Raw genomic sequence first — 18333 nt, 5'->3', positions numbered from 1 at the left:
AGTATTTTTTTTTAAAGATTTTATTTATTTGACAGAGAGAGACACAGCGAGAGAGGGAACACAAGCAGGAGGGGTGGGAGAGGGAGAAGCAGACTTCCCGCGGAGCAGGGAGCCCGATGCGGGACTGGATCCCAGGACTCCGAGATCATGACCTGAGCCGAAGGCAGACGCTCAACGACGGAGCCACCCAGGCGCCCCATACATAGTATTTTAAGCCATGAGACTGTAGGGAAAGAATGTAGACTGAATCAGAGTAAGACCCATGGCTGAGCACAGAGAAGTACCAATTTCTAAGAAGTTTGGTAGGTAGAATGGGAGGAGACAGAGGTGATGGGATAACTAGGAGACCTGGAGTTACAGAAGCCAAGAGTATATTAAAGAGGGAGCCTGTGGGTGTTTACTTCCTGCCTTTGATGCTGTGTTGCGGTCCAAGTTGAGTGAGCTCTGGAGGTATCCAGAGGAATTCCAGTGTTTGTGCTGCAGTAACCTCATCAGCCCGCCAAGAGGGTGAACGTTTGACTTCCACTTGAATTAAATCGGATTTTTTAAAAAAATTATTTATTTAATTGAGAAAGAAAGAGCATGAATGGGGGAGGGGGCAGAGTGAGAAGCCGACTCCCCACTGAGCAGGGAAGTAGAGAATCACCAAAGTCCTTTTGAGAAGTTTGGCCATGAACAAGAACAGAGAAGAGAGAGAGTGATATCTGGAGGAGAGATACAGGGTTGGGAAGTCTTTTTATTTTTTTAAAGAAGAATATGCTTTTTTTTTTTTTTTTTTAAAGAAGAATATGTTTGAATGCTACTGGAAAGGATTCATGAGAGCAGGAGAAATTGAAGTTGCTAGGGAGAAGTCAGTAACTGTTAAAGGTCTAGAAGATAGCAAAATGGGCATACTTGTTCTTTCACAGGAGAGAGATAAGTTCTGTTTTTTAACCAGAGGAAAGAAGAGAATGGATGAGATACTGGTAGTTCGAAAGTTGATGGTTGATTGATAAGATTTCTCTCTTAATCTTTTTTTTTTTTTTGAGAGAGAGGGAGGGGGGAGTGGGGAGGGGCAGATGGAGAGGGAGAGAGAGAATCTCAAGCAGGCTCCACCCTCAGTGTGGAACCTGATGCTGGGCTCCATCCCACAAACCCATACAAACACCTGAGATAATGACCTGAGCCTGTATCAAGAGTCTGACACTTAACCAACTGTGCCACCTAGGCGCCCCTCTCTCTCATCTTTAATATTCTATTTTTAATCTTTGTCCAGTAAGACAAGGTCATTTGTGGAATGCAGCTTAGGAGAGAGGGTCCTAGGATTCCATGAAGATATTTGTGAGGAATAGGAAAGAGCATCCATCTGCAAAAGATGGTGAAATTTTGGGAAGCTTTGAGGGCCTGGTTGAGAGTGAGTTATGAAAAATGATGATAAGTTCAGATAATATATAAAGATACAATGAAGAAAGCACAAAGTAGTATGGAATTATCTTTGCTTCCATGTGTTTCATGACAGTATTTTTAAACCCAAAGGCTGTGGAAGTCTCATGACTGATTTTGGGGCAGAGGTCTTTCTCTGCAAAATAGTTTTGGGACCTGATGTTTTGTTAATAGTGGCTTTGATCTCCAGGTGTACAATCTTTGTTTCCCCGCCTTTTAGGAATTAACCTCTTCAGATTCATTGTGATCTTAGCTGAAGTCTCATTTAGACTTTTGGAGTTTAAATCATTTGATAATCTGGTAGTGGAATGGCTCTGTTTATCAGCAGTATAGTTGTTCTAAGACAATAATTGAAAAAAACCGTTGTAATAGGTTCTGAACACCACTTGTAAGAAGCAAGTTAAAGGTCACATTTTACTTTTTAAACTTTTTAAAATAAAAAAATTTAAAGGGTGCCTGGGTGGCTTAGTTGGTTAAGTGTCCGACTCAGCTCAGGTCTTAATCTCAGGGTCGTGAGCGTGGAGCCTACTTAAAAAAAATTAAATTTAAAATGCTATAAACTAATACATGTGTTTATTAAAAGATTACAGGAGATACATTTCTGGTTCATTGGGAATGCACATTAAAATTTTACTGTGTGCTTACTATAACTTTTATTGTAAAAGATATATAACATAAAACTTATCATTTTAATCATTTTAAGTGTACAACTCAGTGGCATTAAGTACATTCACAGTGTTGTGCAACCATCAACATTGTCTGTTTACAGAATTTTTTTCATCGTCCCAAACAGAAACTCTAAGCCCATTAAACTTAATTCTCCATTCCTCCTTATCCCCAGCTCCTGGCAACCACAGTTTTACTTTCTCTCTGAATTTGCCTTTTCTTTGAACCTCATGTAAGTGGGATCCTATAGTATTTGTCTTTTTCTGACTGGCTCATTTCACTTTGTGTAATACCCTGAAAGTTCATCCATGTTGTAGCATGTCAGAATGTCCTTTTTAAAGGCTGAATAATGTTCCATTGTATGTATATGCCACATTTGTTTATCCATTCATCTTTTGATGGGCGCTAGAGTTACTTCTACCTAGTGATTGTTGTGGATAGTGCTGCTGTGAACATGGGTGTACAAATATTTGAGTTCCTGCTTTCAGTTATTTTGGGTATAGACTTAGGAGTGTAATTGCTGGATCACATGAAATTCTATGGTATACTTTTTGAGTAACCACCAAACTCTTTTCCACTGCAGCTGCACCATTTTACATTCCCACCAGCAATGCACAGGGTTCTGATTTATCAACATTCTTACCAACAGTTGTTATTTTTTTAATTTTAATTTTTTAAAAGTAGCCAAAAGGTGTGAATATGCAGTTCACAGAAGAAGAACTATATAAATGGCTAAGTAACACACAAAATAGGTGCAATCTAACTATCAGGAAATTCAGTAGAATGCAGTTGACTGTGAGGGACTATCTATGTGTGATTCTCCATTTTATCCCTAACTCCTAGCACAGTGCCTAGCAATAGTAGATAGGCTCATATATTTGTTGCGTAAATGAACTTGGGTTTTTGCCCTCTTGGATTGGTGGTGCAATTTAAAAAGACTCCAAATGCCTAGGATTGAAAATGTCATGATTGAAGTGCACAGTCTTGTATTTTGTTGGTGGGGTTGTCCATTGATACAGTCTTTTTGGAAAGCAATCTAGTGATGTACATTAAAAGGGTATAGCATGTACCCTTTGACTCCGCAATTCCACATCTAGAAATTAATCTGAAACTAAAATAGTTTCACATACAAACGTTCTGTAATGTTTGTAATACTAAATTCTGGACATAACCCAATTATCTACGAGGTGCTTTCTGGTTAAATGAATACTATACAGTCACTAAAAGAATGAAAATTCATATGTCTTAATGTGGAATTAAGTTCATTGTTGTATGTGTAATAATTTTTGCATGTATATGACTATATGTGACTCCTCACAGTATTGTTTATTTCAAGGGAGTGAAATTGTTGGTGACTTTTAATTTCTACTTTATATTAACCATATTTGAGTTTTTGAGAAAGAGTATTACTTTTATAGTTGGAAAAACAAAACCATTAATATTTATCTCTTTTGAAAAATGCATAGGTGGAAGAATACTCCTTAATCACATTTATAGGAACAGCCAAAACATTTACTGAGGGCCAAGAAAGAAGATACAGCTAAATAGGGAGACGTCCTACTGTGTATGAAAACTGCGTATTCACATTTCAGTTTTCTGGTGTTTCGCTTGTGAGAGTGTTGTCACATTCTGATGTTAGTTGAGTTAGTTGTATCTAATTTTTATCTGTATGCTCAGCACCTAACAATTCTATTTCTGAATTTACCCTAAAGAAATAATGAAGTGATCTCAGTCATATTATACATGTTGTGTTGCATCTACTTATTCTCATATAACAGCAGTTACAGAAATTCCAACTTCATTGGCAAAGATATACCTTATTTGTTTTAATATACTATGGTTTGTTTAACTGTTAACTGTTTTTCTCTTCTAATTATTTTCAGTTGTTTTACCACTAACAGTGCTTCAGTAAACATCTTTGTAGGTAATGGCAGTATAAGCCATAAGCTTATGAGGCTGCTGAGTTGAAGGGTTTTTATATTTTTCTCTTTTTTTTTTAAGATTTTATTTATTTATTTATTTATTTATTTGACAGAGAGAGAGGGAACACAAGCAGGGGGAGTGGGAAAGGGAGAAGCAGGCTTCTCGCCAAGCAGGGAGCCCGATGCAGGGCTCAATCTCAGGACCCTGGGATCATGACCTGAGCTGAAGGCAGATGCCTAATGACTGAGCCACCCAGGTGCCTCCCTTTTTTTTTTCCCTGAGTTTGAAATATCACTTTGCCATTTTAATGACTATGTCATTTTAGAGATTTTATTTATTTGAGAGAGAGCGTGTGAGCACACAAGCAGAGTGAGGGGCGGAGGGAGAAGCAGACTCCTTGCTGGGCATGGATCCCAATGTGGGGCTCGATCCTGGGACTCCAGGATCATGACCTGAGCCGAAGGCAGACACTTAACCGACTGAGCCACCCAGGTGCCCCAATGACTATGTCATTTTAGAAAAATACTTGGCTCTTACTGTTGTTATTAAATAGAACATTTTATTTATTTTCAGATTATTTTTATTTATTTTTTTAAGTAATCTCTGTATCCACTGTGGGGCTCCAGCTCACAACCCTGAGATCAAGAGTTGCGTGCTCCACCGACTGAGCCAGCCAGGCACCCCTAGAACATTTTTTTTTAAGATTTTATTTATTTATTTGAGAGAGAGAGAGAGATCACAAGCAGGGGGGGAGTGGGAGAGGGAGAAGCAGACTCCCCACTGAACAGGGAACCTGGTGCAGAACTCCATCCCAGGACCCTGGGATCATGACCTGAGCCAAAGGCAGACACTTAACCAACTGAGTCAGCCAGGCACCCACCCTAGAACATTTTAAATAAGACATTCTTTTCTCATTGAATTTGATTTGTTAACTGTTAAAATCCCGTGTATCTTTGAGTTTTTTTCTGGCTTCTATTCTGCAGATCATTTTGTTGATTTCTGTGCACTATCATGCTATTTTGATAATGATGATGGTTTTATAGTAAATATTAGTATCTACTATGACAAATTCTTCTTGTTCTCTCTCCAGTGCTAAGTATATGATAGATGCTTATTGCACATTTATTAAGTTAATAAATAGACTTAATAAATATTAAATCTTGCCTTAGATAAATTTGGCAAGCCTCTTTACTTTAGGGAAACTGAAGCTTGGCTTGGCATATTGATGGTGTCCCTTGCTAGCCAAGAACAATATTACACTTTCTCAAGTGTAATAAACAGTGACGTAGAGGAGGAGTTGAGGATTGGATGATCAGTTTGAACATGGAGATAGGAAGGGGCACATGTTAGACATGAGAGAAATACTTTAGGCCCTGAGAAGAGACAGTTTGATAGTAAATCCCAAGGCTGAAAAATGCTAGAAAGTACCCATAGTGCTCTACTATATAAACTTTATCACCCTTTCCATCTTTTATTTGAAAAAATTTCAAACTGATAATATAGTGTATGTCTATATTCCCTTCACCTGGTTATACCACTTGTCAATATTTTTATTGTAATTGTTGGTGCTGCTCCATTATTTTTGTCTGTTAGTTCTCTTCCTCCTTCCTGCCCCCCACCCCCCCTGCATGCAAGCACACACACACACTTCCTCTCTCTTTTTATCACTCACTGTCTACACATACTAGATCTATATTGAGGTGGATGCTGAACCATTTGAGAGTTGCAGATCTGATGATGACATTTCACCCATGTATGTTTTGTACATCCTGAGAACCCAGAACATTCTCTTATATAACCAGATACAATTATCATAGTTCAAAAACTAAACATTGATATGATTATCTGAAATACCGTTCATATTCAGGTGTCCCAAAGTTTCCCTATAATGCCCTTCACAACCAGTTTTTCCTCCCTAGATACAGTGTGTGTATCATGCATAGCCTTTAGTTGTTGTCTCTCCTTGAATATATAGGAATATAGAAGAAATCCCTAGCCTCTTTTTTTGTTTGTTTTCATGATACAGGCATTTTTGAAGAGTCCAGGCCAGTTTTGCAGACTTAAGCTTTGTCTGCTTATTCCTGATTAGATTCAGGTTAAATTTTTAGCAGAAAGAATACCTAGGTGGTGACGTATCTTTAGTGCATCGCATCAGAAGACACATGATGTCATTTTATACCATTATTGATAATGTTAAGTCTGATAGCTTGATTGAGGGTATTGTTTACTGTACTTCTCTATTTTAAAGATTTTTTTCTAATAGTCTGTGGGATGATGCTGAAGATTCCATTCCCCCCCAACTTTTTGCCCAGTGGTTTTGGCATTTATTGATGATTTTTTTTCCATTGATGATTCTGGCCTCAATTATTAATGGTCACAAAAAAAGTGATTTTCTAATTCTTTTATTTCTTCTGCATTTATTAGTTGACATTCTTCTCTAAAGAAGGGCATTTACTCCCTGCTTTATTTCTCTTCATTTTAGTTTTTTGCTATTTTCACTCTGGACTTAGGGATTTGTGTTTTTTGGGGGGCTTTTTGTTTGTTTTTTAAGATTTTATTTATTTGAGAAGGAGAGAGAGTGTGTGAGAGAGTGAGTGAGAGAGTGCGTGTGCACAAGCCAGAGCACGAGAGCAGGGGGAGGGAGAAGCAGACTCCCTGCTGAGCAGGGAGCTCCATGCTGGGCTCAATCCCAGGATGCTAGGATCTTGACCTTACCCGAAGGCAGCTGCTTAACCGACTGAACCACCCAGGCGCCCCTGTTTTTTGTTTTTTAACTAGGCTCCACGCCCAACATGTTGCTTGAAAACTCATGACCCCAAGATCAAGAGTAGCACGCTCTACTGACTGAGCTAGCCACACGCCCCCCAGGGATTCTTTTTTTGCTCATTTGGTTATATTCCATTCTTGTCTTTATTTTGATGCTCATGTTTCTAAATCTAAATCTGACTGGTGAGAGCACCTTCAGGCTGGTTCCCGTGCCCTTTTGATGTCTCCATCTGTTTTTGTGCATTTTCTTGCTGTTGAAACAAGATGTTTTAAGATCTCTTTGGACTTCCTCTGCTGCAGCCTTGGAATGAACTGTTTTTTTCCAAGAAGTCCTATTCCACTTTAGTAGGAAATGATATTAGAAATCAGAATTTGGGGGAGCGCCTGGGTGGCTCAGTCATTAAGCATCTGCCTTCCGCTCATGTCATGATCCTCAATTCCTGGGATCAGGTCCTGCATTGGGCTCCCAGCTCAGTGGGAAGCCTGCTTTTCCCTCTCCCACTCCCCCTGCTTGTGTTCCCTCTCTCGCTGCGTCTCTGTCAAATAAATAAATAAAATCTTTAAAAAAAAATCAGAATTTGGGTGCTGAGGGTGATTCTTTCTTCTGGTATGTTCCTGCTCCTAGACTCTTTCAGTGTGCAGAAATGGAGACTGTTTCTCTCTGTCGGTAGATTGATAGAGATCTTTAAAATACAAGCATGTGTTCATAGTACTATTTCTAGCGCCTAATCCCCAAAAGTTATTTTTCTCCCTATTCCTTTGTATATTTGTATCCCTCATCTCTCATAGTAACATGCTTGGATCCTCAAAAATCTCAGTATATTTACTCATTTGCTCCATTTTGTAGCAATGAAATTGCTACACCATTATGCTACACCATAGAATGTTGTTTGCAGTAAGTGTATCAACTTAACATAAGTACTTGATGGGCACTTAAAACAATTTACCTTAAGTAGAGAACTCTCCTTTCTACTTGCAAATATTCTTTTAAAAATTATTTTTCTGGTTGTCCCACAGATTTTGTTTTGTTGTAGCAATTAGCTAATTTTAACCAGATTCTTCTTCAGTATAGTAGTTGCACATGTCCTGAGGGAAATGCTATGAAATAGGTTTGCCTATACAACAAAGATATACCTCAAACTGACTGCTTTAAATTTCATGTTAATTTTAGGGGAGCGCACATTGATTACTGAAATTATTGCTTTGTGGGAAACTTTATCTTAGGCAGATACTAATGTTTAAAGACATGGGAGAAAAATGTGGATCTGATAAATCAGATGTGAAAATAAGGGAGATCAGAAAAAAATTAGAATAAGAGCTACAACTGGGATATTGGTTCTTATAAGCAATCATTTAATTTTGTTCTGCTTCTTGGCAGTCTTGTTAAAAGGAATATTCAGTCAGATGACTTTCATTGTTTAAGAAAAGAGAACACTTTTTTATTGGATTATAGGAAGAATTTTATTGTGGGAATCAAATCTATTTCTACAATAAATATACAAGTGTTTCTTTTTTTTCTGTAAAGATTTGATTTATTTGACAGAGAAAGGCACAGCAAGAGAGGGAACACAATCAAGGGGAGTGGGAGAGGGAGAAGCAGGCTTCCCACTGAGAAGGGAGCCAGACAGATGCAGGGCTCCATCCCAGGACCCTGGGATCATGACCTGAGCCAAAGGCAGACGCTTAGCGACTGAGCTACCCAGGCACCCCGTACACGTGTTTCTTGCATTACTTTAGCACTTTAATTAAATCATAGTTTAAGGAAGACATTTTTTTTAAGGACTTGAATTTAGGAAATGCAAAGAAATTAGTATTTAATATGCCCCTTAGACTCTTAGGATACAAATAACTTCATATGCACCATAGTTGCAGAGGTCTATCTGAAACCTGATTGTTAGTGATACACACTTACTAGTTGGTTCAAGTGTACTGGAGGATAATATATGTTCTTTGGTTTCACTCAATACCAAAGTATAGATATTTTCTAGTATTTATTAAAGAAGGAATCAAAAACTTTTTTTTAAGATTTATTTATTTTAGCGAGAGAGAGAGCAAGCAAGTGGGGATGGGAATGGGAGGGAGGAGCTGAGAGAGTCCCAAGCACAAGTAGGGTCGGTTTCACGTACCTGAGCTTGGATGCTCAACCGACTGAGCCACCCAGGCACCCCCGTAAGAATCAAATACTTTTTGTGCTTCTGTATGGTGCTAAGTACCAGGGAGACCAAAGAAAGCACATACTATTTCAATACCTCAAAATAGCTTATATTCTTGTCTAAGTTTATTAGAATATTATACAAATAGAAAAAGCTGAATACTCATTTGGAACACTTAAAATATTTTTTAAATATTAAATTGCTTTGATAGTAAATTTTTACTTTTGAATGTTTACTAGCACTGTTCTAACCACCTAAAAATCCTCAAGAGGATATTGGTTTTGCTGTCCATTCTTTTTTTTAAAATTTTATTTATTTAAGAAAGAGAGAGTGCACGAACGGGGTTGGGTGGGGAGTGAGGAGGCGCAGAAGGAGAGGGAGAAGCAGACTCCCCATTGAGCAGGGAGCCTTACACGGGCCTCAGTCCCAGGACCCTGAGATCAGGACCTGAGCGGAAGCCAGACTCCTACCTGACTGAGCCAACCAAGCGTCCCTGCTATCTATTGTGATTTTACAGTTACAATTTCTTTCCAATCTTGATATACTTTAATTTTCCGACTAGATTTGATTTATGAATCATAAAGCTAGAAATGCTCTACGAGTATAACCTGGTTTTCTCCTTCAGTCTCTAGCAGGACTCCCTGCGCCCCTGTCCCCCCCTTCCCCCAGACAAAACCAAGATAGATGGTTTACTCTAATTCCAGGGAAGAATGTTGCAGAGTCCCTGGTAATCCCTTATTGCAGGGTTCGACAGCCTTTTTCATTATTACCTATTTAACCATAAGTCCCTGCCGCTATAAACAAACTATCTTCTTTAGTTTGTTCTTAGTGAAAATACAACATGCTGTAATGTTTATAGAAATGACACCCTCATTTTCTCCTCCATTCCAAAAGACTTTCTTTTTCAGTACAGTTTTCAACTACTATTACTAACCCAAGTTAATTTTAGATTCTATTACTGAAAGCCTCAGTTTTGCCATTTATTGAGGTATTGATTGAAATATTACTGTATTTAGAGCAGAAATGTCGTTTTTTAGGGAATCTAGAGCAACAGCAAAGCTGAGGTCAAACTGCCATAAGGATGGACACCAAGGAAGCTGTGTTTGGGACAAAAAGAAATCAAGATAAGGTAGATGCAAAGTAGAGAAAAGCGCTGGACCCCGGGGGGGTGGGGAGGGAGTGGTAGGCGGGAGTGGGTTTGTGTGCCAATAATGGCAAAGAATAGTTAGATTTCTGAAGAGGAAGCTGTGAAAGGCTTGTAGGAATCTTAAGGATTTGGGTTGAAGTACTACCTTCCATCTATGTGAATGTTTAAGTTTTAACTGACTTTTAGCTAGCTGAATACTTAAAAATTGATAAGGTTAAGTGTTTCAGTGGGGTGGATCCTAGTACTCTGGGCTAGTGTTTACTATCTCAATAGTTGTGCAAGACACTATTGGTATTAGTTGGTAAAACCATTACCAGTACCCAGCTTCAGCACTAATGCCTGCTACTACTTGGAAGTCGAAAGGGAATCTCCGAATGAAGCATTAAACTCACAAAATGAGTACAGAGCATTTTAATTTTAATTTTCCTTTTTGTGATACGAAGATTGTGTTTCTCTTCTTAGCAACATGAACCGTGAAGACCGAAATGTGCTGCGTATGAAAGAACGGGAAAGGCGGAATCAGGAAATTCAGCAGGGTGAAGACGCCTTCCCACCTAGCTCTCCTCTCTTTGCCGAGCCATACAAAGTTGTGAGTAGTCCTGTGAATGGTTTTTTCCCCCCAGCAGTGTGACATTTTTGCTTTTCAAGTGTATAAACTTGAATTTTGATAGTAGAAAAGAGTTACTATCATATATGCCATTTAACATTTTTCCTTTCCTCTAAATAAGAATGTACATTTTTGGGGTAAACTTGTCATTGGAGTATAACATACATACAGAAAGGTACACAAAACAAGTGTTTTAGCTGAAAGAATTCTCACAACATGAACAACTTTATATAATCAGTACCCAGACCAAGAAACAGTATTATTAGCATCCTAAAGTCATCCTCAAACCTAAATCTCCTCCCTTCCCCCTGTTGCTATCTCATACCACATTCTTGAAAATGTGGTCTGGATTAGCTCAAACACTGGTATCTACATCCCAGGCTCTACCGCTAACCCTGGGCAGGTATTTCAGCTTTCTGAATTAAATTAAAATTTTGTAAATGGGTATGGATCGTCTACTGTTTCTTACATTCTTTTGGGTATAATATAATGTCAAAGACAACTTTTTCAGAGATTCTTTTGTTTTTCCCTTGTTTCTTGCCATTTGCTTACTTAGTTTACTAAATATCAGTGACTACTACTGTATTTGAATAAATGTGTCTTCAGTATCAGTCCAGTTCCTTTTTCTGTTTTATACTAAATTATCTGACTTTCTTTTTTATGGGCTTAATGAACAATATCCAATTTAGATTAAAAGCTTCTTGTCAGAGATGTTCAGTAAAGTAAACCAATTACTATTTTTGTAACTATCATTAAACTTGATTTGGGATTACATAAAACACTGAATGATATCACTTCTGATGACTAATGTGGCTGTAGTGGCCACAAATGTCTCTAATGTTTGATTTGGCTTTGGCTCATTTGATCTACCTTTACATTTTAAAGGCTTGTACTGTGTATAATGGCATTGCAGCAGTAATGGCCATTGTTGGTTTACGGTGTGAGACTGAGAGTGTGTTAGACATTTTTCTGATGAAATATAAATATAACAACATATTCTAGGTTTACCCTGGTAACATTTGGTGTTTGTAGAAGCTATGAGATCTATAAAAGCCATTTTTTTTTTAAGATTTTATTTATTTATTGAGAGAGAGAAAGAGCACAAGCTGGGTGGAGAGGGAGAAGCAGACTCCGCACCAAGCAGGGAGCCCAACGCGGGGCTCGATCCCGGGACCCAGGGTCAGGACCTGAGCTGAAGGCAGACCCTTAACTGACTAAGCTACCCAGGAGCCCCTCTAAAAGCCATTTTTTACAAGTTCTTAAGGATTTTCATTTAAAGGCAATTACACTGATATCATTTATATGAGTATAACATGATAACATGAAACCTGGGGTTTGGGATTAGGGATTAAAGGCATTTCAAAAAAACTCCAGGAGTTTGGTCCAGAATCTTCAAATCATACTACCATTTATTTATTTATTTATTTATTTATTTATTTATTTATTTATTTATTTTCTCAGAGCCGCTTCTTTGTTTTTTTTTTTTTTAAGATTTTATTTATTTATTTGGGAGAGAGAGAATGAGAGATAGAGAGCACGAGAGGGAAGAGGGTCAGAGGGAGAAGCAGACTCCCTGCCGAGCAGGGAGCCCGACGCGGGACTTGATCCCGGGACTCGATCCCGGGACTCCAGGATCATGACCTGAGCCGAAGGCAGTCGCTCAACCAACTGAGCCACCCAGGCGCCCCATATTTTGTAATTACATTGTAATGAATTGGATTTGATTCCTGAACTTGTTGTTGTCTACAAATTGCTATATATTTCCCCTTCTTGTTTAATAGGGGTCAGACTGATTTTCAAATAATCTAAAGTCTTATCAATTCATGCCAACCTCAAAATAAATAGTGGTTCTGTCTTGAGTTCCTATTTAATGCAATCAGTAAGCTTACACTCTTTCATGTTTGTGAACGTGAAAGAGTACTAAAGCTTGTAGATATTTTGGACTTACTTATTGTCCAAGAATGATTTTTAAAATTTACAGTCTATACCATTGGCTTCAGAACTTGGAGTGTTTCTTGATCAGAATTAATAGAATTAATATTTGAAACTTGATCAGTAGATTTTCCATTCTTAATTTGTTGTTGACTTTTATTAACTTAATTAGTCACAGTAACTGAAGGAATTAAAATTTTTTAAAAGGTCAGTTGGGTATAACATGTTTCATTAAATTTTTGTTTCTCCTTTTAACTATAACATTGAACTCCAGGAATAAAATATTTTTCTACATTGCCAAAATAATGAGTGTTGGCTAATTTGCTCACCTAGAACTTAACTACAGAAAGGCCCATTACTTTTCCTGCTCTTCAAAAGATTTCTACTACTGTTTCAGTATATTTATTGGTGAAATTTGGATTTTTTTTCCCTCCTGGAATCTTTTGTACATACCTCTCAGTATCCTATAGAATATTTGTGTTTTTGCATGAATGTTTTTCACTTTCGATGCATTTTTTCCACTATAAAAATTATATATTTGGAGTTTGCTTTTGAGATGTTAACCTTAAGATATGAGATACGAGGCCTCCCTTTGAAAAACCCCTTTGCATTTGAAGTTTGGAAAGTCCATTTATAGAAGCATCTTTTAGTTCCAGTTATACTAATTATATCGTTTTATTTTACAATTTTTTGTAGACTAGCAAAGAAGATAAGCTATCAAGTCGTATTCAGAGTATGCTTGGAAACTACGATGAAATGAAGGATTTCATAGGAGACAGATCTATACCAAAGCTTGTTGCAATTCCCAAGCCTACAGTACCACCGACAGCAGATGAAAAATCTAACCCAAATTTCTTTGAACAGAGACATGGGACCTCTCATCAGAGTAGCAAATGGACTCCAGTAGGACCTGCACCCAGTACTTCTCAGTCTCAGAAACGGTCCTCAGGCTTGCAGAGTGGACACAGTAGCCAGCGGACCAGTGCAGGTGGCAGTGGTGGCACCAACAGTAGTGGCCAGAGGCATGACCGTGACTCATACAGCAGTAGTGGAAGCAGTAGTCGGAAAAAAAGCCAGCATGGATCGGAACACTCCAAATCGCGCTCTGCCAGCCCTGGAAAACCCCAGGCTGTTTCTTCATTAAGCTCCAGTCATTCCAGGTCTCATGGGAATGATCACCATAGCAAGGAACATCAGCGTTCCAAATCACCTCGGGACCCTGATGCAAACTGGGATTCTCCTTCCCGTGTACCTTTTTCAAGTGGGCAGCATTCAAATCAGTCTTTCCCACCTTCCTTGATGTCAAAGTCCAGTTCAATGTTACAGAAACCCACTGCCTATGTGCGGCCCATGGATGGACAGGAGTCCATGGAACCAAAGTTGTCCTCTGAGCACTACAGCAGCCAATCCCATGGCAACAGCATGACTGAACTGAAGCCCAGTAGCAAAGCACATCTCACCAAGCTGAAAATACCTTCCCAACCATTGGATGTAAGTTGCACATTTAGAGCCTTTTTTATTTTTTAATTTATCCATTTATTTTAGACAGAGAGCAGGGGAAGGAGCAGGGGGAAGGAGAGGGAGAGAACCTCCTGCCACCCCAAGATCTGGACCTGAGCCAAAATCAAGAGTTGGCCACTTAACTGAGTGAGCCACCCAGGAGCCCTTTAGAGCTTTTAATATTATAACTCTGTGAAGCAGTTTACTAGTAAATTATAATTGAACTTAAATTTTTTCTCAGTTTTAATAATAGGGTATATATAAGTTTAAAAATAAGACTCGTGATTGACTCCAGAGTGGATCAGTAGACTTGTTAGCTTCCCCTGTTGGGCAGTAGAGAAAATGTGAATAAAAGCAGGATCTGTGAAATCAATACCTTAGATTTCCTCCTTTTGATTTTATGAAAGAATACATCTTGTGTTCTTTTGTTTAAAAAAATAATTTGTAGTCTCATTGTGATACCCATGAATGCAATGTGGGCTGTGGTTCATTGTAGTGAATGTTGGGATTTTGGGGGGGGCGTCCATCAAGATGGTAATGTTGTATGGTTTGGATGCCATGAGTTTTTTTCTCTGTTTACACTTAGGGGTTTGAGACAGCTGCTCTAGATTCATAGTGGTGGTTTGAAATTTACAGTATTTATAACTCCATACCAAAGCATCAGAATAACTAAAGAAACTGAGTATTCACTGTGAAATAGTTTAAAGTTTTATCTTTTAAAAGAAAAAATTTTAGAAGTAGTCTTCGTACTTTCGTAGAAGTACGAAAATCATAGTTCATAGCTTAAAACGGTTGTGGAAGGGGTCACGGGTAGGTGAAATGGTGTTTTAAGAATATTTAGACATTTTTCCTGTGGCCTTAGGAAACTCACTGTTCATGGCAGTTGTCATCTAATTACTCCTCTGAAGAGAATAGTGAAGTGGTTGTTTGTTCTTTCTTCAAACAACTTGATCCTTGGAGGTAGACTTGAGTTCAAACTCTAGCTCTCCAGTTCCTGACTGTGCTTTAGAATAAACAGCTTTGCCATGATTTAAGGAAACTGTGTGAAATGTCCATCATATTCCAGACAAGCATTCTTTCAATAATGCTGATTTTATTCTGTTTGTTAGTTTATGTGAAATAATGTATTTCAGTATCATGGTATATTTTGTATATAAATAAACTCAAATTTTTGACAAGTTGCTCCACCTGCAAAATAACATTTAAAAATTTATTTCTAATCTAAGTATAAGAAAGATAAGACTTTTCAAAACTTTTGATAAATACAGAGTTCTTCAAATCCTTGTACAGTTGGTGATTAAAATTTTTTAGAGCTTGAAAAATTTGCATTTAGGGAAATTTGTCGAAAGATTAGTTAGTGTTGTGATTTAGAATAGTGGAATCATAAATAAGTCTTTAAATTTAATTCGTTTTCTAATAGTGTTGTTGAATCTGTGCAACAAATAATAAAAATTTAATAATAAATGACCCCAAATCTAATGTGTGTTTCTTTTCCTCTTAAGGCATCTGCTTCTGGTGACGTGAGCTGTGTGGATGAAATTCTTAAAGTAAGTTACTGTTGTTGTTTTAATACTTTGTCTTTTTTGTTTATGATCCTCTGCTATCTTCTTGCCCTCTTCCCCCCGATATTTCACAAAGGATCTGGGGCAGCAGATTGCTTACATGTGAAACCTCATTATGTCTATAAAAAATAATTGACTCTGTTATGCCTATTTTCATACTTAGTTTCTGAGTCATTTGGTTTGTTTACTACCTGCCCTTGAAGAACTGGTTTTGTTTGTTTTTCATTTTTAAGTAAAACAAATTCCCGTCATAATAGTTTGCCTTGAAAAGAGGAAGAAGCCAAATGCAACAGTACTTTCTAAGGCTTATCAGTAATTACCAGTCAAACCGTTTCACTGAAGATAGCTTGCTTTGTAGTTCATTTGTACCTACTGGTCAGTTCCTACAGTGAAAGACCTCCTCCTAATACAGCTCACTTTGAGTGTTGGATGGAATATGTTTTAAAATCGACACATGACCAAAATGTGCATTCCTCTTCTGGGAAAAGAAAAAGTTGTCAGTTGGAAAAAGAGACAGTCTAGTGGATTAATGAGTGACAGTGACTGCTTTTGGCTCAGTAGAGAAAAACTGTCCATCACGTCTGACTTGTACTTTCTGCACAAGCTCCTAATTTTTTTGTTTCTGTACCTGCATTTCACCGTGAATCCTTCTTCTGAGAGACTACTTGCATTGCTACTTCCGCTTTATTCTCTCCTTCCTTTCTTCAGCCCAGCACAGTCTCTCATTCATCTCAGTCATGTTGCTGAAGCTGTTTCTCTAAGCTCATCATCTTCCCCTTCACTGGGGGCTTCATTTGAGTTCTCTGCTCTTTCTGCTGTTCTCAAGAATTTTTAGTTTTTCATTCAAGAAACCCCTTCTTCCTTCCTTGACTGTTATTATGCTTCCCTGTTTTTATTTCCATCTACCTTTCTTATCTCTCGTTCTCTGCCTTTTGGGAGCCTTGGTGTCTTCTCTTTTCAACATGGGTCTTTTTCCTAGCTTCTCCATTTTTTTCTGCTCCATCTTGATTTTCCTCCATTGTTATGGCTTCCCCTGTTAACTCTTCAGTTTTTCTCTCCTCCTTGGCCTCCTCTGAATTGTGGTTTATGTCTCTTGCTTCGTAGCTATGTGTCCATTTGCATTTCTCCCTGCTTCTTTAGATTGAACATATCTAAAGGCAGATTTATCAGACTTCCTTCTCTTAGTAGTACCACCATTCTCCTGTGCTTCTAAGTGTAAAATCCTAATTTTCTCTCATGTTCTATTTAATCACAAAACTTCATGTACAGTTTGAATTTTCCTTGGAAATGCCACTCCTTTATTTCCATTTCTGCCACCTTGAGCTTCAAGAATTGCAATCTACAGTCCTGGCTTTGCTCATCTATCTGTCTTCTGTATTGCTACCAGATTCTCTCTTTAATCCATTGTCTTCATAAGTTAATTTCTGTCTTAGACATTTCAGTGGCTCTCTCTCTAATCCCCATAGAAAGAATAGTGTCCAGGTTCAACGTTCTAGACCTTTCACAGGCCGGTTCTAACCTCTCTCACTATTGATTCACCACTTTTGTCAAATTGGTTTCACTAAGCCGTACGCTTTCTTTTTGCTCTTTTACCTTTTTTATTTCTTTTACCTTTTTAAAGTAAACTTTTGTGAAATATGTTTCTCCTTTGTCTTTAGTCATACACAGATTCTGTTTTTTCTTAGAATCCCAGTGTAATCCTTCTTTCCCCTGTGTCGGACCATCAGATCACATAACTCTTTCTTTTGAATCTCATATAGCAAAAAAAAAAGAATCTCATATAGCATGCATTTTTCAGTTGCCATGTATATGAAAAGTGTAACAGAGCATTTATCTTTTCTCATTGAATCCTCAAAGATGCATGGCATTGTAATACCTGGTAGAATCTTAGATATTCTCACATTTAATTATCTCTTTGATGATACTGACCATTTATTCTTCATTTTATATATATAGGGCTTGGCACATGGCCTTGGGTGTAATAGGTGCTCAGTCATTTAATGATGGAGTTAAATAGATTTTCTATTGAAAGTACTTCGGTATTTGAGGTGTAAAATGCCAGCACCTAGAGCGTCTGAGTTTCTGTTTCCTTTCGCTGTATGCAGTGCATAGGAACTGCAGGTCCAAATTGCCTTCATGTTTTCTTGATATTTGTAGTCATACTATCTCTAGGAACTCCATCATAAACTTAAAGAAGAAAATTTTAATCTAAAAATGATAACTGTTTATTGTAAAAACAAGCAAGATTAATTCACGGCTTACTAATGAAGCACCTGTCATGTATCAAGCTCTTTGGATAACAGTGGTGATAATGATAGTGTCAAAGAATGAGCTGACATTCTTGCTGGATATTGGAAATAATCAACTCTTTAATATTATTTCAGAAAGTGAAATGCTATTAAAAAAATAAGCATTGTAAGAAGATAAAGAGCAATTAATGGTGCAGGTGGCTGTTTTACAAAGTTCCAGTAGTAGAGACTGTATTGAGTGTCCAGGTCTCTTTCCCCTTCTGTTGTTCTGTTGCCCAAAGGTAGCCAGAGATTTTTTTTTCATATATATTTTTTCATATACAAACATTTACTAGAACATAGACTGTGATTTCTGTTTATCACTTAACAGTATATTGTGGACAGCATTTCATAGCAGTAGTTAAAT

At 37.8% G+C, this 18333-nt stretch overlaps 1 protein-coding gene across 2 annotated transcripts in view; it reads left to right on the top strand.

Annotated features, from left to right (window-relative positions):
* Positions 1-18333, top strand: part of AFF4 (ALF transcription elongation factor 4) — an 87269-nt gene that overhangs the window by 14334 nt on the left and 54602 nt on the right. The window contains exons 2-5 of one of the 2 annotated variants that reach the window (XM_028103501.2): positions 9968-10059; positions 10540-10666; positions 13313-14107; positions 15619-15663. In XM_028103501.2, coding sequence (XP_027959302.1) covers positions 10544-10666; positions 13313-14107; positions 15619-15663 — 963 coding nt within the window. In that variant the 5' untranslated portion in view covers positions 9968-10059; positions 10540-10543. The remainder of the gene's footprint in view (positions 1-9967; positions 10060-10539; positions 10667-13312; positions 14108-15618; positions 15664-18333) is intronic. The other variant, XM_028103500.2, reaches the window with a different exon arrangement.

Source organism: Eumetopias jubatus, unplaced genomic scaffold, assembly GCF_037043125.1.
Source record: "Eumetopias jubatus isolate StellerSeaLion01/CBP00866 unplaced genomic scaffold, mEumJub1_p1.0 scaffold_5, whole genome shotgun sequence".
Classification (NCBI taxonomy): Eukaryota; Metazoa; Chordata; class Mammalia; order Carnivora; family Otariidae; genus Eumetopias; species Eumetopias jubatus.
Note: the sequence above shows the minus strand (reverse complement) of the source record. Positions and strands in the feature narration are given on the sequence as shown.